General features: G+C 44.7%; 2 protein-coding genes across 3 annotated transcripts in view; one reads left to right on the plus strand and one right to left on the minus strand.

Annotated features, from left to right (window-relative positions):
* B3gnt9 (UDP-GlcNAc:betaGal beta-1,3-N-acetylglucosaminyltransferase 9) lies at positions 1-8,935 on the plus strand. The gene is made up of 2 exons (XM_047527361.1): positions 1-1,507; positions 1,698-8,935. Exon 2 carries the CDS (start codon positions 1,897-1,899, stop codon positions 3,103-3,105), a length of 1,209 nt encoding a protein of 402 aa, XP_047383317.1. The 5' UTR covers positions 1-1,507; positions 1,698-1,896; the 3' UTR covers positions 3,106-8,935.
* Positions 3,969-24,602, minus strand: part of Phaf1 (phagosome assembly factor 1) — a 24,072-nt gene continuing 3,438 nt past the window's right edge. The window contains exons 3-17 of one of the 2 annotated variants that reach the window (XM_047527356.1): positions 21,600-21,682; positions 18,842-18,925; positions 16,064-16,107; positions 14,888-14,967; positions 14,525-14,619; positions 13,931-14,028; positions 13,738-13,850; positions 10,226-10,359; positions 9,756-9,839; positions 8,259-8,341; positions 7,689-7,732; positions 7,116-7,159; positions 6,907-6,965; positions 6,237-6,309; positions 3,970-5,461 (exon numbers count right to left, since the gene is read on the minus strand). In XM_047527356.1, coding sequence (XP_047383312.1) covers positions 5,375-5,461; positions 6,237-6,309; positions 6,907-6,965; positions 7,116-7,159; positions 7,689-7,732; positions 8,259-8,341; positions 9,756-9,839; positions 10,226-10,359; positions 13,738-13,850; positions 13,931-14,028; positions 14,525-14,619; positions 14,888-14,967; positions 16,064-16,107; positions 18,842-18,925; positions 21,600-21,682 — 1,205 coding nt within the window. In that variant the 3' untranslated portion in view covers positions 3,970-5,374. Of the gene's footprint in view, positions 5,462-6,236; positions 6,310-6,906; positions 6,966-7,115; positions 7,160-7,688; positions 7,733-8,258; positions 8,342-9,755; positions 9,840-10,225; positions 10,360-13,737; positions 13,851-13,930; positions 14,029-14,524; positions 14,620-14,887; positions 14,968-16,063; positions 16,108-18,841; positions 18,926-21,599; positions 21,683-24,602 lie in introns of both variants that reach the window. The other variant, XM_047527357.1, reaches the window with a different exon arrangement.

Consider the following 24,602-nt stretch of genomic DNA (forward strand, 5'->3'; position numbering starts at 1 on the left):
CAAATTCTGCTTGCCCTAGCTCACTCAGTGTGGGACCCAAGTACTGAGCAATGGTAATAAAATGTAACTCTTTTGCTCAGGGAATTGCGGGAGCACGGAGGCCTACCCCAGCCTGGTCTTAGGCTCCTGAAGAGATGAGCTGGTGAGCAGGGTGAGGTGGGGATTTGAGAGAAAGGCAGTGCTCTGGGCATAGCAGGCTCCCTGGGGTCTTGAGGAAGGGGTGAGGGAGGGGAAGGTCCTGTTTGCTCTGTTTATGGGAAATGATATTCCTGTAGACATCCAGGGAGGCAGTGTGAAGGCTGCTGAGTATATAGTTCTGGGTTCAGGAGAAGGGTCATGGTTAACGATTCATGAATGGACAGATAGTGGGACTGAAGGACACCTACCAGAAAAGGGGCAACTCCAAGAAGAAAGAGGAAAACCAGGGAGTTTGGAGGCCAGGAGATACTCACTGGGGTAAGAAAGGCTGCTGACTGATGATCAGTCAAGACTGAGGGTTGCTAAGTCAGTAACAGGGAGCTTCCAGGTGGGGGCAGCCCAGAGCTATACCACAGGAGGGAGTGGGCAGTGAAGCAGTGGTGCACACCCCGGTTGGGGGTATCTACTGCAGGCTCTGTCACTGCAGGCTCTATCACAGAGGCTGAGGCCTGGAGACCCTGAGTTCCAGGAAGAGAGAGCTGAGAGCTGGCAGCAGAGTTAGGCAGGGACTGGGCTCTAAGGTTCCAGGGTGCCTCTCTGCCCACCTTGGTCTTAGGTCAAAGGCTTTGCTGGACGACCTCTTCCAGAAGCTTCCCCAAGCTTTACCAATCCCTGCTAGCCCAATCTGGTCAGCAGTGACACAGGCACAGTCATTTCTATGTGCAGGAGTCTCAAAACTGGATCTGCGACTGAACTCAGGCCAATAAGCTCCTGGGGAGACAGGGCTGCAGTGCTTGCCTGGGAAGTTAGTACAGACAGTTAGGGTTGACCTGCATCCTGTATCCCAATGGGGAGAGGTGGGGGCACAGAGGATTCCTGGACTAAATTCCAAAAGATTTGGGGAAGTACTTTCCTCCTGGGCCTAAAAATCCCATCTGGGCATAAGTAATCAGAGCTGTTGTAAGAAGTGGAGGAGCGGTTTTGTCTGTTCAACCGTCCTCCCTCCTCAATTTACTGGGTGGCAGGCGCGGGCATTCCGTGAGGGTGAGGGTTACCAGAGACATTGATACTTCCCAGCCTTCAGAAAGGCGGTATTGGGGAATCTGAGCTAGCACGAAGCCCAAGTCTTCCCAGCAAGAATCACCCATGAGGATCCTCTCAGGGAACTCTTACTTGGAATTCCCGGCGCGGCGCCGGGGCGGAGCTGAGCTCCAGATGTCCCGGCGCGCACAGCTGGAGGGTCACGTGGCACGGCCTCAGCCCCCTTCCTGCCAACGCTGCATTTGGCCCAGGCCCTGTCCATGGCCGCCCTTGGGACCCTGCGCTGAGCCCGAGGCTCCAGCGTCTGGGGGACCACGCCGCTCCCAAGGTGAGTATCGGGATCCCAGGGACAGAGGTTGGGGCCAGGGAGTTGAAAGGTAGAAGGGATTAAAGTCTGAGCGGGAGGGGTGGAAGGAGGTAGGGCCTTTCTGCCCGGCTTTCGAGTTCCTCGGGTGCCGTCCTGAGCTGGAGCCGAAGGGGTTCCCTGCAAGGAGGAATATCTTATCTTGTCTCTTCAGACTGCTAGTCCCAGCTGTGCGAGGCGGAGGTGCTACCAAGGGGGATGAACGGCCTGTAGCTGAAGGCCCCCCCAGGGCGTGGCCTGCACCCTCCTCTCGGGGAGGCGGGGCTGGGAACCCCTGACCGCCACCACTTCCATCTGGGGTGCAGACGACCCTTCAACCCTTTGAAGAGAGGGCAGGCGTCAGCCACCCGGTCATGAGGAGGAGGCTGCGCCTACGCCGGGACGCGTCACTCACGCTGCTCCTCAGCGCCGCCCTTGGCATCCTACTGTATGCGCAGCGCGACGGCGCGGCCCCGACCACGAGTACACCACAAGTGCGAGAGCAGTCGGCACTGAGGCCCACCCCGGGTCTCCGAGCATTCCAGGTACTGGATACTGGCGCAGCCCCACCGGCCTACGAAGGGGACACACCACCCTCGCCCACTCCCACGGGCCCCTTTGATTTCCGCCGCTACCTGCGGGCCAAGGACCAAAGGCGCTTTCCGCTCCTCATTAACCAGCCACACAAGTGCCGTGGTGACGGTGCACCTGGTGGTCGACCTGACCTGCTCATAGCTGTCAAGTCTGTGGCGGCTGACTTCGAGAGGCGCCAAGCCGTGCGCCAGACATGGGGTGCTGAGGGTCGCGTGCAAGGGGCACTTGTGCGCCGTGTGTTCCTGCTGGGGGTGCCCAGGAGCGCAAGCACTGCCAGGACTGACACGGAGGGGGTGGGCACACAGACACACTGGCGTGCACTGCTGCATGCTGAGAGCCATGCATACTCGGACATCCTGCTCTGGGCCTTCGATGACACTTTTTTCAATTTAACGCTCAAGGAGATCCACTTTCTGACCTGGGCCTCAGCCTTTTGCCCCAGTGTGCGTTTTGTTTTTAAGGGTGATGCTGATGTGTTTGTGCATGTGGGGAACCTGCTGGATTTCTTAGCACCCCGGGATCCTGCGCAGGACTTGCTTGCAGGTGACGTAATTGTGCAGGCGAGGCCAATCCGTGCTAGGGCCAGCAAGTACTACATCCCAGAGGCTGTGTATGGTCTGCCTGCCTACCCAGCCTACGCAGGAGGTGGTGGTTTTGTTCTTTCTGGAGTCACTCTGCGCCGCCTGGCAAGTGCCTGTGCACAGGTTGAGCTCTTTCCCATTGATGACGTCTTTCTGGGCATGTGTCTGCAGCGCCTGCGGCTCACACCTGAGCCTCACCCAGCTTTCCGTACCTTTGGCATCTCCCAGCCTTCGGCAGCACCGCACCTGAGCACCTTCGACCCCTGCTTCTATCGTGAACTGGTTGTAGTACATGGGCTCTCAGCTGCTGACATCTGGCTTATGTGGAGCCTGCTGCATGGGCCGCATGGGCCAGTCTGTGCACATAGGCAGCCCATTGCTGCAGGCCCCTTCCAATGGAACTCTTAGTCACCCATCACAGTGCCAAACTTCCTTTAGCCCCAGGATGGAACAAGAGAGAGCTTGAAGGGGTTTCCCGTGTGGATTATTAAGGTGTAGGTTGCTCTTCCCTAGATTACCTGTGCCTGCCTCCTCAGGGTTCCAGGGTCCTGTAATTGTCTAGCATTTCCTGCTGGCTCACACTACAGTGGAGAAGGTCTGAAAAACAGTGTAATGGTGACCCATGAGAGAGCTATGGCTGGGGTGATGGAAGACCATGTCTTGCCCAGGCAGCCCCAGAGCAACGGACATATTTAATCATCCTAGTGGCACATAGGTGTGTGTTCAGGTGAGGGCTTGGTTTTGAACTCCCAGGATGATGAAGACATATAAGCAGTTCCTCAAGGCCAGGCCCCATAGCCTTCATGGACCTGACAGATTCTGACATAACACAATCTGAAAGTAGATATTTTGCTTTTTACCTGCTCCTCCAATTGGATTCCCAACCCTATCTATACCTTTAGCTCTTTCCCATCTCAGGTCTGCTTTCCTGGGCCAACTCCATCAGGGCCCAGGTCTACCTGGTACACCAGGGATGGAGCCACATCAGGGACAATTGTGTCATGTGTTCCTACTTAAAAGTCTTTCCCCATCTCTTATACCCATAAAACTATGTCAATGTTGAAGGCTGTCCCATCCCCTTCAGAGGGGCCAAGGAGCCTCTCCTAAGACTTCTCTACTATAAATTTTCCTGTATTCTTCAACCACCACCATCTTCTTCTTCTTCTTCTTGGTGCTGGGGATTGAACCCAGGGCCTCGTATATGCAAGGCAAGCACTCTACCAACTGAGCTACATCCCCAGCCAACTACCCCCTTCTTAAAAAATAAATACTTCCACACTTGTTTCAGTACAAACATCCCAGCAACAGCACATGGCAGGCTGCTGCTGAGGGCACAGGTGCTTTATTGGAGAAGGGATGTGGACGGGGGATGAGGAAGGTTCCCCCATTCCAAGAGGATGGGAACAATTCTGGCTACCCCTGACAGTAAGATGTGCAGGGTCTCTGGCCAGACTACCATCCAAATGGGAAGACATTAGTCAGTTACAAAGTCAAAGTCAAGGGAGTGCCACATAAGCCTAACTGTAGGCCTAGGAACCATAGAGGCACCTGGGGTGGATCCCCTGCACATTCATCATGAACTATACAGGATGAGGCTATACATGAGTTAATTACAAAAAAGTCATATTTACAAAAATCTGTACACACATTTGAAAAACTCACAAAATTTTCATCTATGTATCACAAGTTGCTAGACCAAAATATTAAAAATGGGATAAAATTATACATTTCTCTTCTTAATTCTTTCCAAAAAGATTAATAATTTTTAAAGCATATATATGCTACTTTCCATTAGCCAGACCCATGAAGAGACCAAGCAGCCCAACCTCCCTTGAGGCCCCTAGCTTCAAGCCATGAATAGCCTGGCCAGAAGACAATGCCCAGGTTTGGGGCAGGGAGTTGGTCCATAGTATGGAACAGAATGCTAAAACACAACAAAAGAAGGAAGATGTCTTTGGCTAAAACTTTGGCATTAAATAAAAGAGGCAAACAGGATGGAAACATGCAGCCCTGCCAGCCAGGCTGGGCAGAACCTTGAAAGCTGGCTCCAAGAGTGATGGGAACCAGGCCCGAACACATACCTGGATGGTAGAAAGCTGTGTTTCAACCACTTGGGTGTGTTTCCTAGGTCTGGTGGGGAATGGGTGCAAGAAAGGAACCAGGAAGGGTAGGTAGGCCACCATGGCCACAGCCAGCTCATCGATAACTAAAGTGGATGCAGTGCAAATGTTGCAACTAATGGACATGCTACCTGCTTGCCGTAAGGGTCACATGGAAATGTGGGGCCAAAAGCAGGACTTTGTCCTCATCCTGGGTGCCTATGTCTCCAGCCACAGAAAGAGCCCTAAGTTTTCCCAATGTGTGTGGGACAGGGGCTGATGTGTCTGGCTTCCTTACATGTTAGAGAGCTTCTGTGTCCAGATATCAAGGATCAAAGTTTGTGCTTCTCTTTGCAGTCTGTGTTCCCTGCTGGCAGCAGCAGGCTTAGGACGGACAGAAGAACATCTGGGCCCTTTATCTCATGGCAAAGCACCCAGCCTGAGTCCCACCTCAGAACATCCCAAGAACCTTTCAACACTGGCAAGGTGTCCAAGAATACCCACAGGTGGCACAGAGACCCACCGAGCAGGATACAACACACAGTTCCATGGGCAGAGGGGCAAGGGTGGTGATGTCTCTAGGGGAGCTCTGCTGTTCTCAGGTGGGCACCAGGCCGGGGGGGGCCATACAGGGTCACTGAGGCAATGTGGTTGTTCTGCATGACCTGGTGTAAGAAGAGGACAGTGGATCAAGGGACTGGGGAGAAGGGATAAAGGCAGATCCTGTGTGGCAGAGGGGTTGACTGGAGGTTATACACACAAAGCCTGGGCTTCTTGATCCCTCAACTTCTCACAGTTCACACTAGGGGACAGGCACTCTGCCTGAGGATCTGCCTGTTCCTCTTGGAGTACTCAACCTTTACCACACCCACTTGTTTAGTCCTGGAACTGCTAAGGGGCCTGCTAAAGGTAGCACTTCCAAGAAAAAAAAAAAAAAAAAAAAAAAAAGGTTGTCTATTCTTCCAAGCCAGTGGGGCCCCCAGAGCCATTTGCCCACAGTACATTCATTCACATGGCCCTCAAGGGTTCCCAACATGCCCAGGGTTTGTCCCCATTGCCCCCTTCCCTGTCATACCTGGCTTCAGTGCAAATAGAGACCCCTGTAATCCTTCTCATTTTGATGGAAACAGACTGCTTCAGCCTCCATTATTCCAAATTTCTTCAACCTCTACCCTGCTTTGTGATCCTGGGGATGGAACCCAGGTCCTTGTACATACTAGGCAATTACTCTACCACTGAACAACACCCCAGCTTACCCAAAATCATTTTGGAACCCTCACTGTTAAGTGTGGGTAGGTCAAGTATACAGACGGGTTGCTGAGGAAGATTATTCTACCCTCCATGGCACTAGGCCCTCTCCAGTTTTCCTCAATCACTTGCCTGTCCTTGCCATGACCACCAGTGCCTCAGCGGTTTATTTCTATAGACTCTAGGACTTACCTCAAAGATCATTCGCTGAAGACCAAAGCAGAATGTGGAGCCAAATGGGTTAGTGTTGTTTGGGGAGGAGGACCTAAGGCCAGAGAAAGCAGAATTAGAAGGGCAGACAGAGAACAAGGCCAGCAAGGCATTCAGTTCCTTTTGGGATGTGAACTACTGGCCAGTGATCTCTTGTGGCTTTCAGTGCACATCTGTCCCATATAGGCCCTCAAGATACTGGGGGTAGGGATGGCCTGACTCAACTCAGAATTCTAGACAGCCAAAGAGGGCACAAAAAATAACTGGAACTGGACAGGGGTGGTGAAAAGTCAGGAGGGCTCCTTCAAGTGGAGCCTTGAGCCTAAGAAGGAGCTGTAGGCAGCAGAGCAGCAAGGAATGGGGCTTTGGGCTACAGTAGGTAGCAGCTTTGATAGGACAGAAGAGCCTGGGACAATCAGTCAAGACCACCTTCCGTTTTGAATAACTGGTGACTAGAGGGCCTTAGAAGTATGGTAGGGGGAGGGGCGCTATACCAGAGGCAAACATGGAGATCAGTTGGCCAAGTCCTTATGTGCAGGGTTGGGTAGTGAGTATGTTTGGCAACATCAGAAACCTCTGTAATTTCTAAAACAACACCCACTGGCAGACTTCCTTGAGCCTCCTGGGCTTCAAGGAGCAAATGCTGACTCACCTGTGCAGGACAACAGGCTTCTCTACAGGGTGGCCCAGGAGCTCCTGGATATTGTCCCACTGCAAGAGGTATGGGGGGCAGCAAGGGTTAGCAGGGACCTAAACACATATGTGACTAATGACTGGCCTGGAGGACATGATCCCAAACTGCTCACAGGATCATGTCCAAGGCTTTCTCAAGTTGTATCAGGTAGGAAAATAGGAACTCACTTTGCTGTAGGTCGTACATGTTTCTGTTTGACCATCTGCATTTTCTGAAGAGAGAACACAACAGGCAGGCTGGTAACTGGCCCAGTCCACCTGTGGCCCCAGCAATAGGCAGAATTCAGACCTAGCTACCTTTTGCCCCAGGGCTGGAGTACACAGGGAGCACAGGCAGGCTGGAGAATTTTGGAGCTCCAGGATAGAAAAGGATGGAGAGGTGAAGGGAGGTTAGCCAGGTATGAGCTACACCAACTGGTAGGTAGCATGTGACAGGCACCAAGGATGGGTTAGGGGCACTGGATAATCACCTGCAGATAGGAAAATTTCCCCTCCAGAGGCCAGCAATCCCACAGTAAGAGGAAAAAGCCTTGAGGGCCTCCAGAAGATTCCAGATCAAGAACAATGCAGCTTCCAGAACAAAGGCCCATCCTAGAGGAGCTGAGATACCAGCAGAAGCAGGCAGGCAAAGGCTTCACTAATCTAACCATTACCACCCTCTCTATTTGGATATTCCCCCTTCTCAGAGTGAAAAAGTGACCCCCAAGTCCCTTCCTTACTCTGGGGGCACTATCTACTCACCTTTCTTTATGGCTAGTGGGATCTTGAACTCACAGCGGTGATAACTACAGAAAATGTAGATAAGGGTAAAGGCTAGGCATCCTGGGAGGCCCAACCACTCCTGCATCCCAATACGGCATCCCCCCAAAACCAGAATCAAACACACCTCCCCAATGCCCTGGCTCTGCATCCCTGACACAGCATTCATGGAGAGAGGCCAGATTAAGTACTGAAATCAAACAGAATAGGGCATGGCCTTGAGATCTGAAGAGCCTATCACCCTGGATAAGGTACTGAGACTTCTGATCCTTTTTCTCTATTTGTAAAATAGGTACATATGGAGAGAATGTAAAACAGCAAGAATTCAAGCAGAGGGTTGGGGATGTAGTACAATAGTAGAGCACTTGCCTAGCATGCACAAGACCCTAGGTTCAATTCCCAGCACTGCCAAAATAAATAAGTAAAAATGAAAAAATAAATTAGTGAATGCTCAAAGTCACAAGTTCTTTGTCCTGGTTTTTGTTTTATTTTGTTTTTTCCCCAGCCCAAAGCTCACTTATCAGAGGGGTAGATACATATAAGTGTACTCACATGTTAAAATTATAATGCCCAGGGTAATTGGTGTGTAGGACAAATTTCTTCACTTTGTGTGTATTTGCATCAAAGAGGATATCCTGGGATAGAAGAGGGTTTTCTATTATTGAGGTAGTGCAAGAGCATTTCCAAAGACATGACATCTTGGAGACTTCCATTCCACCAATGGGATAATCATGGGCAGTGGCTTTCTCCCAAAAAGTAAAGGGGACAGCTAAGGCCAAGTAGACTTAACTGGGGATTTTTTCAGTGGAAGAGGGAGGGCAAATAGCTGCAGGACTGGTAGGCACAGGGGTTACAGCTACACTGCCTAAGGAGTAAAACACATAAGGGAGACCTTTTCTACAAAAGCGCCTAATGAAAAATCTGAGTGCTGATTTTGACTCAAAGTCTACCAAGATGATTCAGGGGCCAACTAACAGTGGAGGGCCTCAGGGCACCTGGCTATAATGAATGCTATGACCTGCCAGAACTTCCAGGCTTCTATTATGCTCTCTATGGCAATCCCTAGAACTAAAGTTCAAGTCACCAGGAGTTGGACCTGAATTTGATTTGAAGCAACTGATTGAACATTTCCTCTTATCCTCTCTACCCTTCTCAGCTTCTGCCAGCTGCTCAGGTCTGGGACCCCAGGGTCACCTCCGACTCTACTCTGTACCAGTAGCCAATAAAATTCTACTAAATCTGTCCCTTCTTGGAATTTTCCTTGTCAGTTATTTTCACTGGCCCTTGAAATCAGGGGTCAAGCAGAAATAAAACCATTTCCTCCTCTATCCTACTACCTTCAGAAGTTTATGATCTATAGTGGCTCCCCACCCCCACCACCCCAACTGATCCTGTGTTTGGTCTTTACCATGTAAGCAGACCCATTTCTTTCTTTCTCCCTCTTAGGAATCTATCCTTTGCTGTCTCAGGATCTCAGATCATGGAAGGCTCAAAACTAACTTAGAAGACCCATGGTCCAGGCCAGTCCTGCCCTGAGATATTTTCTGCAGGCACACTATTTATACAACCATTTCTCATATATGCATTCTACCCACCAGCTGGACTATCAGCACTGAATGGAGCAGCAACCGACTCCATTCAGTGCCTTAGGTCCAGAGTACAGGGTTGCAGTAATGCCTCTGGGGTGGTCCCCTAAAAATAAAAAGCATACTCCTGTTTTGTGACTCTAGAAAAGGGTTCTATGCTCTACAAAAAAGTAGCTCCAAAAACAGTTTAAACTGAATAACTGTCACAGCCTCTATCTGTGCAGCATATTTCCTCAGAAAAGAAGTCAAGACATACCAGAAAACCAGATGTATTTTGGCATTCTGGTGGCAGGAAAGGTCTGCTTTGGAGTACCAGAGCAAAACAACAATATGCAAAGTTAGCTGGGGCTAGGTTTCCTGATGCCCAGGTAGAGTTAAAGCTACATGTACACACTCAGGTGTGCAAAGGTACACTGCCAATCCCAAAAGAAATGAAATGCTTTCCTAAGGCATCACAACTTACCACCCCAAGAGTGAAGTAGTTAAAAAAGTAGTCATTGCACTTGGATGGAACTTGCTTATGAGGGGAAGGAGAATGAATTTTCATCTATAGGGGAAAAAAAATTACAATAAATTAAAATCTAACCCCTTAATACAGTTCTTGGTTAAAGAAAGTTCCCTGTGTAACATTAAACTGTTGGCTAAATGAGAGCACGGGAAATCTCAGCTGCTGGTGAGTCCAGGAGGAAAGAGGTCAGAGAATATCAACTAGGCCTAGGTCTTTAAGGAAAGGTAGGCATTATGGACAGTGACACAGGCAGTGTCATTTGACCAACAAGGGTCAGAAAAAAGCTTTTAATTCACTTCACCAACAACTTTAAGTAGAACAGGTTCTGTGGGAACATAGCAAAATTTATATTTGTTCAATATCAAACTAAATGATTAAAATGAGAGATAGAAAGACTATTCATTATATAAACACATCTTCCCTACCTTGTCTTCTGACTTATAGAAGACCTTGTGTGGAGAACCAAGCATGCTAAGAACATCTTGGCAGGAATCACCAAAATACACTGAGCGTTCAAATACCCGCATCTTGGCATCTGCTAGTAGGCCAGGCCCACAACCTAGAGAACAAAGGAGAAGATGTCAGGTTCTGCTCAGGGCTGGAGACACTGTAGCTCAAAGCCTTAGGGGCCCCAAAGAGGGGCTACCAGTTGCATGCTGCATTATCAGGTCTAGCCAAGGGGCAAGACTATATGCATATAGAAATATCAGGTCACCAGGGCTTAAGTAAAACTCTATGAAAAATCACTACTCAAAATTATTGCCAGGAACTCATTCAAGACACCCAAATTCAAATGGAAGGTCTGGAGATTTTAATCATGTACTAAGTATTTCTTTACTGCCTACCATGGGCTAAGATGCTGCTAGATGCTGAGGAAATACTGGAGAACAAAATTATGCAGCCCCTGCCCATAAGTTTTACCACTGGAGCTTATGACAGTGGAGAAGATGCAACCTGATCATCACACACCTGTGGTAAATCAGCAGTAGGTGTTGACAAGACACAAGGATTTGTGTTAAGACACAAGGATTTGTGTTAAAAGGTACTTCTCCCCAGACACACACCCAATACTGGGGACTGAACCCAGTACCACTGAGTTATATCCCCAGCCCATTTATTTTGAGACAGGGTCTTGCTAAGTTGCCCAACCTGTCCTCAAGCTTGCTTTAGCTTCCTGTTTCATTCAGTCTCCCATAGTTTGGGTTACAGGACATGCACCACTCTTCCCAACAAGAGCTGTTTCTTTTTCTTTAAAAAAATTAACTAGGGGCTGGGGAGATAGCTCAGTTAGTAAAGTGCCTGCCTTACAAGCACAGGGCCCTGGGTTCGATCCCCAGCACTGCAAAAAAAAAAAAAAAAAAAAAAAAAAAAAACTAACCAATTAATTAATTTACAGTATTAAGGATTAAACCCAGGGGTGCTTTACACTGAGCTACATCACCAGCCTTAGCCTCAGCACCTTTGGATACTGCAAAATAAGAAAGAAAGACATACTAACAATAAGATCTCCCTATTCTGGGTATGGGGAGACATGGATGATTATGGTAAAATGGAAGCCAAGAATCAGAGAACTGCAATTTCTTGTGCCATGATAAAATGATACCATTTTACTTTGCACAAAGTGTTATAGTAGTCGAATTTCTTTCATGTATAACAATCAATTTGATATATGGGATGACTTTGGAGAAATAAAGTATAAAATAACTAGGTACTGAGTTTTCTGATTAACCCACAAGTCTATTCTCAGCACATATATACCAAGTGACGAATAAAAGTAGTGTTAAAATTAACCAGGTCCTGGGAAAAGCATGATTCTCTTTAAACTTTGCCATAAATTCTGTAACTTAAGCAAGCCTGGGTAACCTACAGAACCTCTTAGAAGTACTGTCAAAGTCAGGTAGACATCCATAATTCCAGCTACTTGGGAGGCTGAGGCAGGTGGATTGCCAAGTTCAGGCAATTTACAGAGACCCTGTCTCAAACTAAAAAATAAAAAGGGTTGGGGACATAGCTCAGTGGTAGAGTGCCACTGGGTTTAATCCCCAGCACCGTGCAAAAAAGTCCTGCAATGTGGGCTCAAGTATATGGGTATATTCCTCCATATACCAGATATTTGTGAATGTCTAGATAAGGCTGCAGGAAAGGGACTCTTCACAGCTGAGTTTTCTCTATTGTCTCACTCCGCATGAAGCCCATTCAGGTAAAATTACCCTAAAGTTCATGATTCCTTGGAGTATGTCTTCCTAAACATTATTGTGGGGCTTAAGACAGCTGAATTGACTTTCTGTGTTAAAACACTGGTGTCGGGCATGGTAGCGCATGCCTGTAATCCCAGCAGCTTAGGAAGCTAAGGCAGGAAGATTGTGAGTTCAAAGCCAGCCTCAGCAACTTATTGAGGCCCTAAATAACTTGGTGAGACCCTGTCTCTAAATAAAATATAAAAAAGGGCTGGGGATGTGGCTCAGTAGTAACTTTACCACTTTGCCCCTAAGGGTTCAATTACTGGTACAAACAAAACAACACAAAACAAAAAAACAAAAACAAAAATCCATCATCAAAGTCATACTCCCTAAGGAAATAGATGTGAGAAATGGATTGGTTGAGACCCTTGTGCTTAACAAAGGAAATTTTCGATGATGGGATTGAACAATAACTTTGTGAGGCCCTGACTTAATAGTGTTTCCCTGCCACTCCCCATTAACAGTCTATGCAGCAAGAGTGTGCTATACGGGGAGAAGCCAGGATTGGTCCAGACCTCCATACTCAACAGGCTCTTCCTACTATCACCCATGATGAATGGGATCCTTGACTAGCCTGCTGTTTCAGGCAACAATCCTGAGAAGACAAACACTAATCACTTGATCTTGCTGTTACTTGTCAATTTTCCAAAATGACAAACAACTCAACCTGGAGGTTATGGACTGAATGCTCAGGGAAGTGAGATCACAGTTTATATACCAGATTTTTAACAGTTAAGGAACCAATGCAGGGACTGATGCAAGACCCTAATACATGAACAAATGCTGGTTAGCATATGAGTTCCATGAAGGCACAGCCCCTCTCTTGGATCTTAGCTGTCCTTATGGGGACAAACTCTACATGGAAGATCCAGTCCTATTAAGTTCTAAGGCCCAGAGCAGCTGACATTGGTCAGGTATGAGTAAGAGACAAAACTGAGGTATAGAAACTGGAGAGACTAACTAATGAAGGTAGAAGCTCCTTTTTTTGTTGTTCATGGTCAGCAGAACCACAATCCACCAAGTCCCTCCTGCCTGTCTACTTCAAAAATTTGCCATTAAAGGTAGGAAAGAGGAAAGCAGGCAACATTGTAGCCTATAGGCTCTACCTCTAAGAACAATCTGGGAATCCCTGCAAAGATACACAATCACACAGCAGGCTTATGTACATGCTGGGAAAAGCATTATCATTGTCATTTATCAAGATTTGCCATGTCTTATCCCTTGATAAAATTAAACAAAAGCTTTAACCATGAAGACCTCATCATTTTCCATCTATCAACCATTTGACAATGCATTAAACATTGTGTTCCCCTAAATTGTAAAGTGAAATCCAAAGTGATGGTATGAGGTGAGATGGGACCTTTGGGAGGTGCTAAGGACAAAGATATGTCTGGGATTAGTGTCCTTACAAAAAAGGTTCCAGAGAGTAGTGAGTTCCTTCTAGTATATGAAAACACAGTGAAATGTCTGTGAACCAGACTTAGGCTTTCACCAGATACCAATCTGCCAGTGCCTTGATCTTGGAGTTCCCAACCTTCAGAGCTGTCAGAAATAATTTTGTTACTTCTATACCACCCAGTTTATGGTATTTTATTATTGTAGCCCAAAAGGAATAAGACATATCTCTAAGAATCTGGGCTTTTAGAATGTCTCTATATAGATCCAGGATCTATGATACCACAAAACCAGAAACTGACCTGCAGCAAGTAGGCGAAGTCGTAAACCTGAGGGTCCAGTTCCATCTCGAAGAACATCTACACTCTCAGCATACACATTGCCCAGGAAACAGCTCAAGGGCATCACAGGAGCCCTATGGGCAGAAAGAGAATGAGTAAAGGCTCCCCGGGAGCCAATGGTTTTAGTGTGAAGTTCATGCCCCTTTACACTTACTTGGTATCCTGTAGACTATTTCCGCTGTAGATGTACATTCGTTTTACTGTTGCTCCGTGGGGTATCTGAAGAGAAGCTAGACCATGTGCAAAATTGGGCTGCAAACATAGGATAAGAATTTTACTAAGGGCACACCACTGGCCATGTGACTCAGGTTCTGATCCTCCTTGGCACTCAGGGTCTTTAAGAATTGGTTAGGTCAAAGCACATGGTCAAACCTGGCCCTGGGTTAACATGAATTTACCCTAATCATGTAAGTCCTTCTTTAAAGCAATAGGTAATCGAATATCAGAGGATAAAATCTCCTAACCCTTGGTCACTTAGAAAATTTCAGTGATTAGAAGAAAGTTAAGGCATAACTGAATTTATCTCTGAAAAATAAGTCTGAATGCACTCTGCAGATGGCTGGGAATGCTGGCCTGGGCCTTGTTCTTCCTGTCAATTCCACCCATTCTACCCCCCTTGGCCCTTAAAGAACTCAATAAGGAAACCAAAGAAAAGTTGCCTATCCCATCCTCCCTTCACCATGACAGACTGTTGACCCACATCACACAGGCACTGAGCAACAAATATCAGGGTATAGGAAGAGCTAACCTCATACTTGGGAGCCTCAGTCCATGAGTCTAACTGAAAAGAGAAAGACAGGCCTCTGAAGTTGAGGTGGAAGAGCTGTTCAGCAGAGTTGTACACTGTGGGGGTGGGAGGGGGAAAAAAACGATACGGTTGAGTGGCATCTGAAGTCACTAACTTAAACTGTCTGGTAGAGCAATGGTTGGCAACACTTTCCTTGTCTTGTTTCTGAACTGATCTACTAGGTTGAAAGCAAGAGGCAGGAGTTTTCTTTCATACCCAAGTACCAACCCTAAATCCTGAAGTAGGGTGGGATGGTGACACCTGCCAGATTTATTACTAGGGGCTGCCACTAATGACCAGAAGAATCAGATGAACTTGGCTTACCTCCCGGATGGGTTGCGCCAAAAGACTGGTCAATCTGCTCAATGGTAGGAGCTATGGCCTGAGAGTTAAAATGTACTCCACTGAAAAACAAAAATCCTTTTTTAATACTAGGCTTTCCAAGATGGGTTCACAGATTATGAGAAATGGTGGTTGGAAGGTATTATTATATTTTTTAGATGTGGTTTAGAGGATTGATCAAACCCAGGGCCATGCACCTGATAGGCAGGCACTCTACCACTGAGTTGTTTCCCCAGGTCCTGGAAGAGTTAGTGTAAAGATACAAAGAGGTAAGTCTACAATTAAATAAAAATAAGATTTTAATTTAATTAATTATTTTTGTGGTACTGGGAACTGAACCCTGGGGGACTCTACTACTGAGCTACATCCCTAGCATTTGAAGGTCAATTCTTGTGAAGGAGATATACAGAGTTGATTCTTTGGGGCATCCTAAGACATCAATGACTCTGAAGGAAGGCAGAGAAGAGAAGTCAAAACTTGAAGTATGAAGGCTCTAGGAAGACTAAAGATAACTATAACCTGCAGGAGCCAGACATTACACATTTGTTTGTCCACTTCTCTATCAGCAAAAAGGACTTGAGCTTGTCCAAGGAATCAGGACCATTCCATACCCTTGTAAAGGAAAGCCTGTTAAGGAGGCTTACTGAAAGGAGTATTCTATATGCAAGTATAGTACCTTGCCATACTGGGGACTCAAGTATCTATGGATTGTATAGGTCTTCCGTGTTTTCATTCTAAAAAGATTAGGCTCTAAAATGGCGGTCTCTTTAAGACTGGCCTTGGAGTCAGAATTATCCGGTTGGTTCTGACTCTATTGCTTATGAAATATGAAAAGGGGTGCCAAAGAGAGGCTATCCTGGAGAGGGCAGTTATGACTCAGTAGACTGTCATATCACCTCTGAGCTGCGGTTCTATTTTGCTGGGTGTTAAATTAGATGACATATATGTGAAGTGTTTAACATACAGCATGTTCTTAATGAAGTTTGCTTCATCAGGAAACTGAGCAGACCAGAAGGTAGTTCCCTCAGGGAATCACAGCACCAGGCTGTAAGCCCTGAACTTCTGCTGATGGAATCTTTTACTAATTTAATGAAGGTAATAGATAAAGCCTGTCTATATCAAGTAGTATGACATAGACCAGTGGGGAAGAAAACTTACCAATATTTTAACTTTACTTTAGTCAAGTCATATACTTCAATTACCTACAGAAAAAAAAATTCAAATGTTTAGGAATAGTTAATCCTCTCAAGTTGATAAAATGACACATTGAAGAAGATTTAAATACATTTATAGGAGATGGGCATGTAGCTTGGTGGTAAAGTGTGTGCTTAGCGTGCTCAAGGTCCTTAGCATGCATTTGGTCCTCAGCACCAAAATTTTTTTTCTGAAGTACTGCACATTATCTTTTGTTCTCATTTTAAAATTTGTGGGAAGAAAAGGCCAGGAGTGGTGGCACACACCTGTAGTCCCAGCTACTTTGGGAGGCTGAGGCAGGAGGATCACTTAAAGCCCACGAATTCAATCAGCCTGGGCAACATAGCAAGATCCTGCCTAAAATAAATAAAATAATTCATGTAGATTTGTTATGGCTATGTGTTGGGTACTGAGCACCCTTCCTTACATTTCATACTTTGCTGACTTATAAAAACTTTTAAAAAGTCCCTTCCGAAAATAGTTTATTTTGCTGGGCATGGTGGCACACACCTGTAATCCCAGCTACTAGGAAGGCCGAAGCAGGAGTATTACAAGTTCCAGGCCAACTTAGTGAGACCCTGTTTCAAAAATAAAAGATAAAAAGGGCCAGTGGTAGAGCATTCCTGGGTTCAATCCCCAGTACCACCAAAAAAAAAAAAAAAAAAAGCCTTTTTACTTACTTTATTTATAAAACAGATAGAAGAAGTCGATCCTGCTAGAAAACATGCTACAACACATTAGCTTGGGACAAGTGTCAGAGTAAAGAGGATCTGGTTGAACCTGAAGAACCTCTAGATTCTTGTTAAGTTCACTCTTTGTTCAGCCTCAGATTAAATGATAAGAACTAAGAGCAGAGAAAAAGAAAAGAAACTGAACACAGTTATTAATGTTGCCAAGTAATAAGTACTACAGAGTTCTCCATGCTATGGTGTCAAGGCTTGGTTGTCAGCAGCATGGCCAGCTGCCACCTGAAGGATCATCTACCGTTCTCCAACTAAAAGGGCTGGCCTTTATCCAGGAGGCCATTGCAAGTTAGCTAAATGTCTGTCTACTCCACCAATCTGGGCCCAACTGTGGAAGAGGCTGTGGGATGTTGTGTAGGAGCATCTGGCACTTCCATAGAAACTGAGACACTCACATTCAAAAGTAGTTCACTTTTGGCCACAGACTCTGCCCCTAACTTTGTTTAGAGAGCTCATCACTAAACCAAGTTAAAAACCTCTCAACCATCATGCGGCTATTTTGATCTTACCTACTACAAAGACCTGCTGGACCCCTCACAGCATTTGAATGAACCCTTTCTTCCACAATCTCCATATTTGTATAAGTTGTTCACTGATTTCACAAAGTTAAGCCCCTTGAGGTCTGACTCATTAGTTTGTACAGTGAAGTGCTTAATACATGTCAAGCAAGTCTTTCTTGTATGAACTAGTTAAGGGTAATATGAAGATTGAAAGCATTACAAATGAACCTGGGGGGAGCTGTAAAGAAGGGCAGGGGCACAGATGAGAGCTTCCTCTTTCAGTCAGAAGCCCTGCTTATAGGAGGCACAGATATTATACCTCCTTAAGGGGTATCCCTACAACTGGCTAGTGATTCCCCAAAAGGATGGTTTCTTCCAAAGAGAGCCTTTCCAAGTTGATTTCTCTCCTCAGCAGCTCATGTGTGATGGGAAGAGGAGGACTAGGAAATACTCAAGTCTTTTGGACAGGCTACTCCATAACCTTACTAGGAAAACAGCTCTGGTATGACACTCCCTGGAACCAACATTCCATCTCATGACTGTAAGACATGACTCTGGTGTCACATGGCTAACCTGTGAGGCCCAGCATTTGAAAAGAGTGTATTAAAAACATCCTGGACTGAAATAGGCCTTAACAAATTGCACTATAATGCTAATTAAGACATTCTACATACCAGCAAACTGTTTACATTTCCACCATGAGGTTTAAGAATTAACTCACTGCTGGTGGGATTAATCCCCAAGCTGCAGCATGACATTAGAACAGTATCCATTTTCTACCTTCTAAGTCACAGTTTGATACAAGAATGAAGTAAAACAAAATACACAAACATGACAAAAGTCATTTGGTCCTATTCTATAGTTGGTCCCATTCTTAATACCTTTAAAAACACTGACTCAGAGTAAACTATGCCAAACACTTAGTGTTCTCTCTCTCTCTCTCTCTCTCTCTCTCTCTCTCTCTCTCTCTCGGCTGTACTGGGAATTGAAACCAGGGACACTCTGCTACTGAGCTATATGCCCAATCCTCTTTTATTATGGGATAGGGTCTCTCTACCTTACCAAGGTTATTCTCAAACTTGTGATCCTCCTGCTTTAGCCTCGTAAATGGCTGGAATTCCCACTGCACCCAGTCATTTAGCTCTTCCTTTGTTTTCCTAGTCAATGTGAAACCCACTCCCCACAGCATGTTTCTAAAGTCTTTAAAACTTTCCCCTCCCCCAGAGCTTGTTCCCCAAATCTTCAACATTGTCCCCTCTGGAGCCAGGGAAAACAGCCATTTCCAGTCTTTTTTTAACCTTTACTCCAACTCACTCCCAACTTCCTTCTTTTTAGGAGAACAGGCATAGCTTTAGTCCCCTACTTTGTGGTGGTCACATAATCAAAAAAGTTCACATTCACTTCTGAATTTCTGAATCATCTCACAACAGTACATATAAATCAGCTCTGGAAACACTGGCTCAGCAGCACATGAAACTATAGTTGTCATTTATGATTACCTTAAGTCTTTGATTGAAAGCATCAAACAGCAGTTTGATCCCGTCCTGAGTCAGGTTAAGGATGAGGTCATGGCTTAGAGGACACTACAAAACAAAAAATATAACACACTCTGACCAAACGATTTATTCACCAGCACCCAATGAAAGACTTACAATATAAAAGGAATGCACAGGGGGATATCCAAGAGCAGGTAGTCCCTTTCTTCCCCAAGTAATGAGGTTTGGAAGCCCGAAAAAAACTGTTGCTTGAATTCATATTGTCTACTTCCAGCCTGCAGCTCCTGCTTAATAATATTGGCTGAAAATAGCCTCTCCCAGGTTTGATACAACCTGGGAGAAAGGGACAAAATCATGTGAACATATAGGTCATTTTCTTTTCAGGTTCCAGCATCCACATCTGTCATTGTAGGTTTACTGCCCTCAAACCAAAAGAATAGTCAGTCAGGAATAAAAGACATGTAAAATGGCCTAGGATCCAAATTCAGTGGATTGCTTATACATATCAGTTGAACCCAGGTCCACATCCAGGCTTTCTGTGCCATCTGCAGGGGGTGCATTTATTCTTTGAATATCTTAAGCCAAATCCTAGGAGCAAGAAATACCTTGTGATCTGAATATACATGGATGGCATTCTTCCTTTTCCCCTCCATCCCATATCACCTGGGCTTCTTTCTGTTTTGTTTTGGTAGCACTGGGGATTGAATTCAGGGGCACTCTATTATTGAGCTGCATTCCCCAGTCCTTTTTTCATATTTATTTTGAGACAGGATCTCACTAAATTGCTGAGGCTGACTTTGAACTTGTGATCCTCCTGCCTCAGCCTCCAGAGCTGCTGGGATTACAGGCATGCACCACCACACCTGCCTTTATAGAGCTTCTTAAAGTACACAAAGACAGAGGTGTGGCTGTCAAAGACAGTAATGTGGGTTAGATGCTAATGAACCTCACTGGGGAAATTTTCTCCCAAGAGTCTTCTGGGATTCAGACTATCTGCTTCCCTCCACCTCTTTGATCTTCAAAGTAGCAGACCCAGGTGGCACCATCATACTTGGCAAAAACTAGAAGAAAGAATATTATAATTTTCTAGTAGGTCTACATAAATGTCCAAACCATTAGGTCTTAAACAAGATAATGGAGCAGTGAACCCTGACCTTGGGTTACCTATAATCCAGAACACAAAGTTCCATTTTGGAGAGGGCCACTCCATGGAAATAAGCAGAATGAAGAAACATTGTAGTTCTTTCAGGAATCTTTCTGTAATTTCCAATACTCTTAAAACCTGATTATGCCTGATCCTACATTGTTACAATTCAGATTATGCAGTTTTCAAAAGTAGCAAATCACTTCCACAATCAATGTTTTATTAATATTCATATCTCTGGAAACAAAATACACATGTACTATGTGGTATTTAAGCAACCCTTACAGTATCCCAGCTGTTCACCATGTGAAAGAGTTCAGTGAAACTACCTGCTACTAGTTGTTAATATCTTTTCCCCTTTAAGAAAGATGGAATCTACTTGCTATGCATATTTAGCTTCCAAGGTATAATTTGCATAGAGACAAGAATTTCTGAAACTTTTAATAGGAGAAAAATGTTTTGTTTTGTTTTGTTTTGTACTTGGTGGGAAGAAGAGACATGGAAAAGTAAGGGAAGAAAAGCAAGGAAAGGATATGATCCATGTTTAAAAAGCACCACAACAACTGGAATCACACACCTGTAATCCCAGTGGCTTAGGAAGCTGAGGCAGGAGGACTGTGATTTCAAAGTCAGTCTCAGCATTGGAGAGGCACTAAGAAACTCAGTGAGACTCTGCCTCTAAATAAAATACAAAATAGTGCTGGGGATGGGGATGTGGCTCAGTGGTTGAGTGTTCTTGAGTTCAATTACTGGTAACCATTCCCCAAAACAAGATCCAAAACAGAGTTGAAAAATCATTATCTTTTGATCCTTATCAAGATTTTTCTATTAATAATATACCATTTTACACAAGGGCTATTCCATACAGTAGCACAAGGTGTGTGTCATAGAAGAACTTCAGGTTTCAAAGCTCAGTGCACAGGAGAGTGCCCTTTGAGGGATGAAGGTGTAAGCTGTATCTGCTTCCGAATCAAGTAAGGTATGCTCTGCTAGCTAGAGATGTGCACTGCAACATCTGAATATAAGCCAACCAATAAAGCAGAGAAGACAACTTGTTTCTTTCTTTATCTATCTATTTATTTATTTGATACTGGACACTGAACCCAGGGGTGCTTTACCACTGAGTCATATCCCCCTTTTTCTTTTTTAATTTTGAGACAGGGTCTCACTAAGTTGCTGACAGTTTCACTAAATTGCTGAGGCTAGCCTTGAACTTAAGACCCTCCTGCCTCAGCCTCCCAAAGCTGCTGGGATTACAGGCATGTGCCATGCCTGGCAGAAAAGACAATTTTAAACACAAAAGTGGAAGGCAAACACCCTAGAAAGCCAGAGAAAGCCTGAAGTAAAAGGCCTTCCTGTCTTTAAAGGCCAGTAGGTAAATCAAATACAGAAAGAAAACAGGTTTAATTATTACTGTTCTTCTAGAGTGGGCAGCATGGACAATCAAGACCCAAAATTTCAGATTTAAGGCAATATACTTAATAATTGACTAGTGCTAGAGATCCTCCCACTGGAACATAGCAATTTCTACCAGTCAGCCTCTCCCAGAGCGTCACCTCTGGGGCTGACTCACTGAATAGGAGTGCTACTTCAGTAAACAAATAAGCTACCACTTACCTGCTCACTGTAGAGAACCTGGACATTTTTGATGATGCGACAGTGCTTCTGAAGAATGGCTACTGCCTGAGCTAGAGGCATTCCTGAAATAAATCAAGGACACCTGTTTTGGTTACTTGGGTTATCCACTTACTGACACCAACCAATGTGCTAGGCATTGATCCCTAAAGCCTGCAGACAGGGTGGGGTTACTAAAATCTATAGATATGTGAGCAAATAAAATTCAGTAAACAGTAAGAGCTGGAATAAGCATAAGCAGCAAGCACTGAGGGAATACTCAGATAATCCAAGGAGAGGCAGTGAATATAAAAGTAACTTTCTGAGCCAGGCATACCTGTAATCCCAGTGGCTTGGGAGGCCAGTTCAATGCCAATCTCAGCTATCATGCTAAATAAAATAAGCTAATTCCAAAAAAACCAAAGGCCAAATGTTATCTCTGATATGTGGATGCTAACTCACAATAAATGTGTGTGAGTACGTGTGTATGTGTGTGTGTGTGTGTGTGTGTGTGTGTGTGAGTGATGGGATGGATTTCACCCGATTTGACAGGGCATTTTGTGGGGAAGGCAGAAGGGATAGGAATGGGAAAGACAGTAGAATGAATTGAACATAACTTTCCAGTGTAACTCCAAATCATGTACAACCACGAAAATGGGTAGTTATGGGGCTGGGGTTGTGGCTCAGTGGTAGAGCGTTTGCCTAGCACATGTGAGGCACTGGGTTCAAGTCTCAAAACTGCATATAAAATAAATAAAGGTCCACTGACAACTAAAAAAAATTAAAAAAAAAATACCACCACAAAACAAAAACAAAAACAAAAACATTGGTTGATGAGGGCCCATTTAAAAAATTTTAAAATCACACATGTATCAGAATCAACTTATTAAGGATTTCACTGAATTTTTATTTAAAACCCCACAAACCCTGTAACCCAAGTGACTTGGGGGGCTGAGACAGGAGAATCACAAGTTCAAGGTCAGCCTCAACAACATAGAGAGACCCTGTCTCAAAATAAAAAATAAGCTGGGGATGTAGCTCAGTGGTAAAGCTCCCCCAAGTTCAATCCCCAGTACTAAAACAAAACAGAACACAACAAAAAACAAAAAAACTCACAAACATCTCTTAACACTTAAAAAAACAAACAAAAAACCTCCATTTTTATTTTTATGGGCAAATTTATATATGTATCCAGTTTAAAGTAATCCATAGCCCAATAATGTCTCAAACGTTCCAGGGACTCACAGAAATCACTACAATTTGTAGGACTCTGAAACAGAAGAAATAGGCCTGGAACAATCTAAAAACAAAGACATATATAATTTCATGAGTACAAGGACAGTGCGTGCTATTCACCACTCACTGGATCTCCAGCTCCTTGCTCAAAGCTGATCACCTATGTAGTGGTTGTAGAATTTTTATTCAGTGTAGGATTATGGAGGTTGCAGAATATTTATTCAGTGTAGGATTATGGATGACAAGAGAAAGGGCAGGAACCATCACATAATCCCAGGGCAACATGGTGGGTCACATTCAAGATGGGTTGACTTCCTGATCAAGGGGATGAGATGTGCAGAAAAGAGCATCCAAATGAAGAATTAAAATGTCAAAACTTGTGGTCTATCTACATCTAAATAACAATTTAATCCCATTCTCATTTGAGAGCATTAAGTTTGAAGAAAACTGAATGGAATCAGAAAGCTGAGTTAATTCAAGTATTTTTTAACCTTCTATAGTATAGAGCCTGGTACACAGAATAGGCTTAATAAATGTTGGCTGGGAATATGAATAGGTTGGATTCAGCACCTGGCCTTACCATTCCTCAAATGGAGGAGCACCTATGCTATTTCCAGAGGGAATGGACAAACAACCATGTAGAGGAGACAGGTAAGCTCAGTTGCCAAAAAAGAGAAAGTCACATGTCTTCTCCAATCCATGTGCAAATGCCAGTTTCTCCAGGGAGGGTTCTTTTCTACTTAACCATATCAAAGTCCTGGTCTCAACATTTTAGGATCCTGAGTCACCTAGGAAGAAACCTATCACAGAGATAGAGCAGACATGATGACCAGTCTTCACACAGTTACTTGGTAAGGAGGGCTACAAAAGACTTTTAGTGGAAACTAACTAATTAAATGGCAAAAAATGGGTGGGGCATGTCTTAGCTCTAATGGAATGGTCAGCTTTCAAAACTGCATAAATCCGTCTTGCAGATCTCATCACTTACCTGCTTATAACTTTTCAATGGCTTCTCATTACAGGGAGAAAACCCCTTTTCATGTTATCACCTAAAGGTCTTGAATATTCTGGACATTGTCCATCTCCATTTTTCTTTCCACTATTTACCATGACCCCCGCCCCTTGTTACTAACACATGTTAAGCTTTTCTGCCTGAAGCCTTTGCACAAGGCTTTTGCTGCTGCTGAAATGTTCTTTCCATTTCTCACACTTCAGGTTTAGGCTCACACCTCACTTCCACAACTACCTTATTTGGCAAAGTCTCCACCCAACTATTTATCTGTTATTCTCCCCTATATCCTCCTAAAGGGTAGGTACCTTGTTTTTCTTGTTTACCACTATATCTCTAGCACCCAATGACCGGCATAATTATAAGTGGTCAAATACATCTGTGAAACAAAACAATGATGTAGAACACACAGGTCTCAAACCATGGATTCTGGTAATGACCATTCTCCTCTGAGAATTCCCATCACTTCTCTACCAATACCATTTTTCCCTGCTGTTCTTCTAACTTTTCCAGGTCTCTGTGGATAGGTTATAAATTCTTTCATTTTCTCATTTAACCAACCACCCAGTTTCTGAACCACATCTCAAACTTTTTTTTTTTTTTTTTTATATACACTAAAGGCAAAGAAAAGGAAACAGATTAAACGTGACTTTTAAAAAAATCTCTGTATTCTGGGTCTCACTTAATATCTCCAACATCTACCCAGTGTCTCACATCAGAAACCTCTAAATTCCTCTCTTTCTTACCTTTTGTGAATCCAA

Source organism: Sciurus carolinensis, chromosome 16 (assembly GCF_902686445.1).
Source record: "Sciurus carolinensis chromosome 16, mSciCar1.2, whole genome shotgun sequence".
Classification (NCBI taxonomy): Eukaryota; Metazoa; Chordata; class Mammalia; order Rodentia; family Sciuridae; genus Sciurus; species Sciurus carolinensis.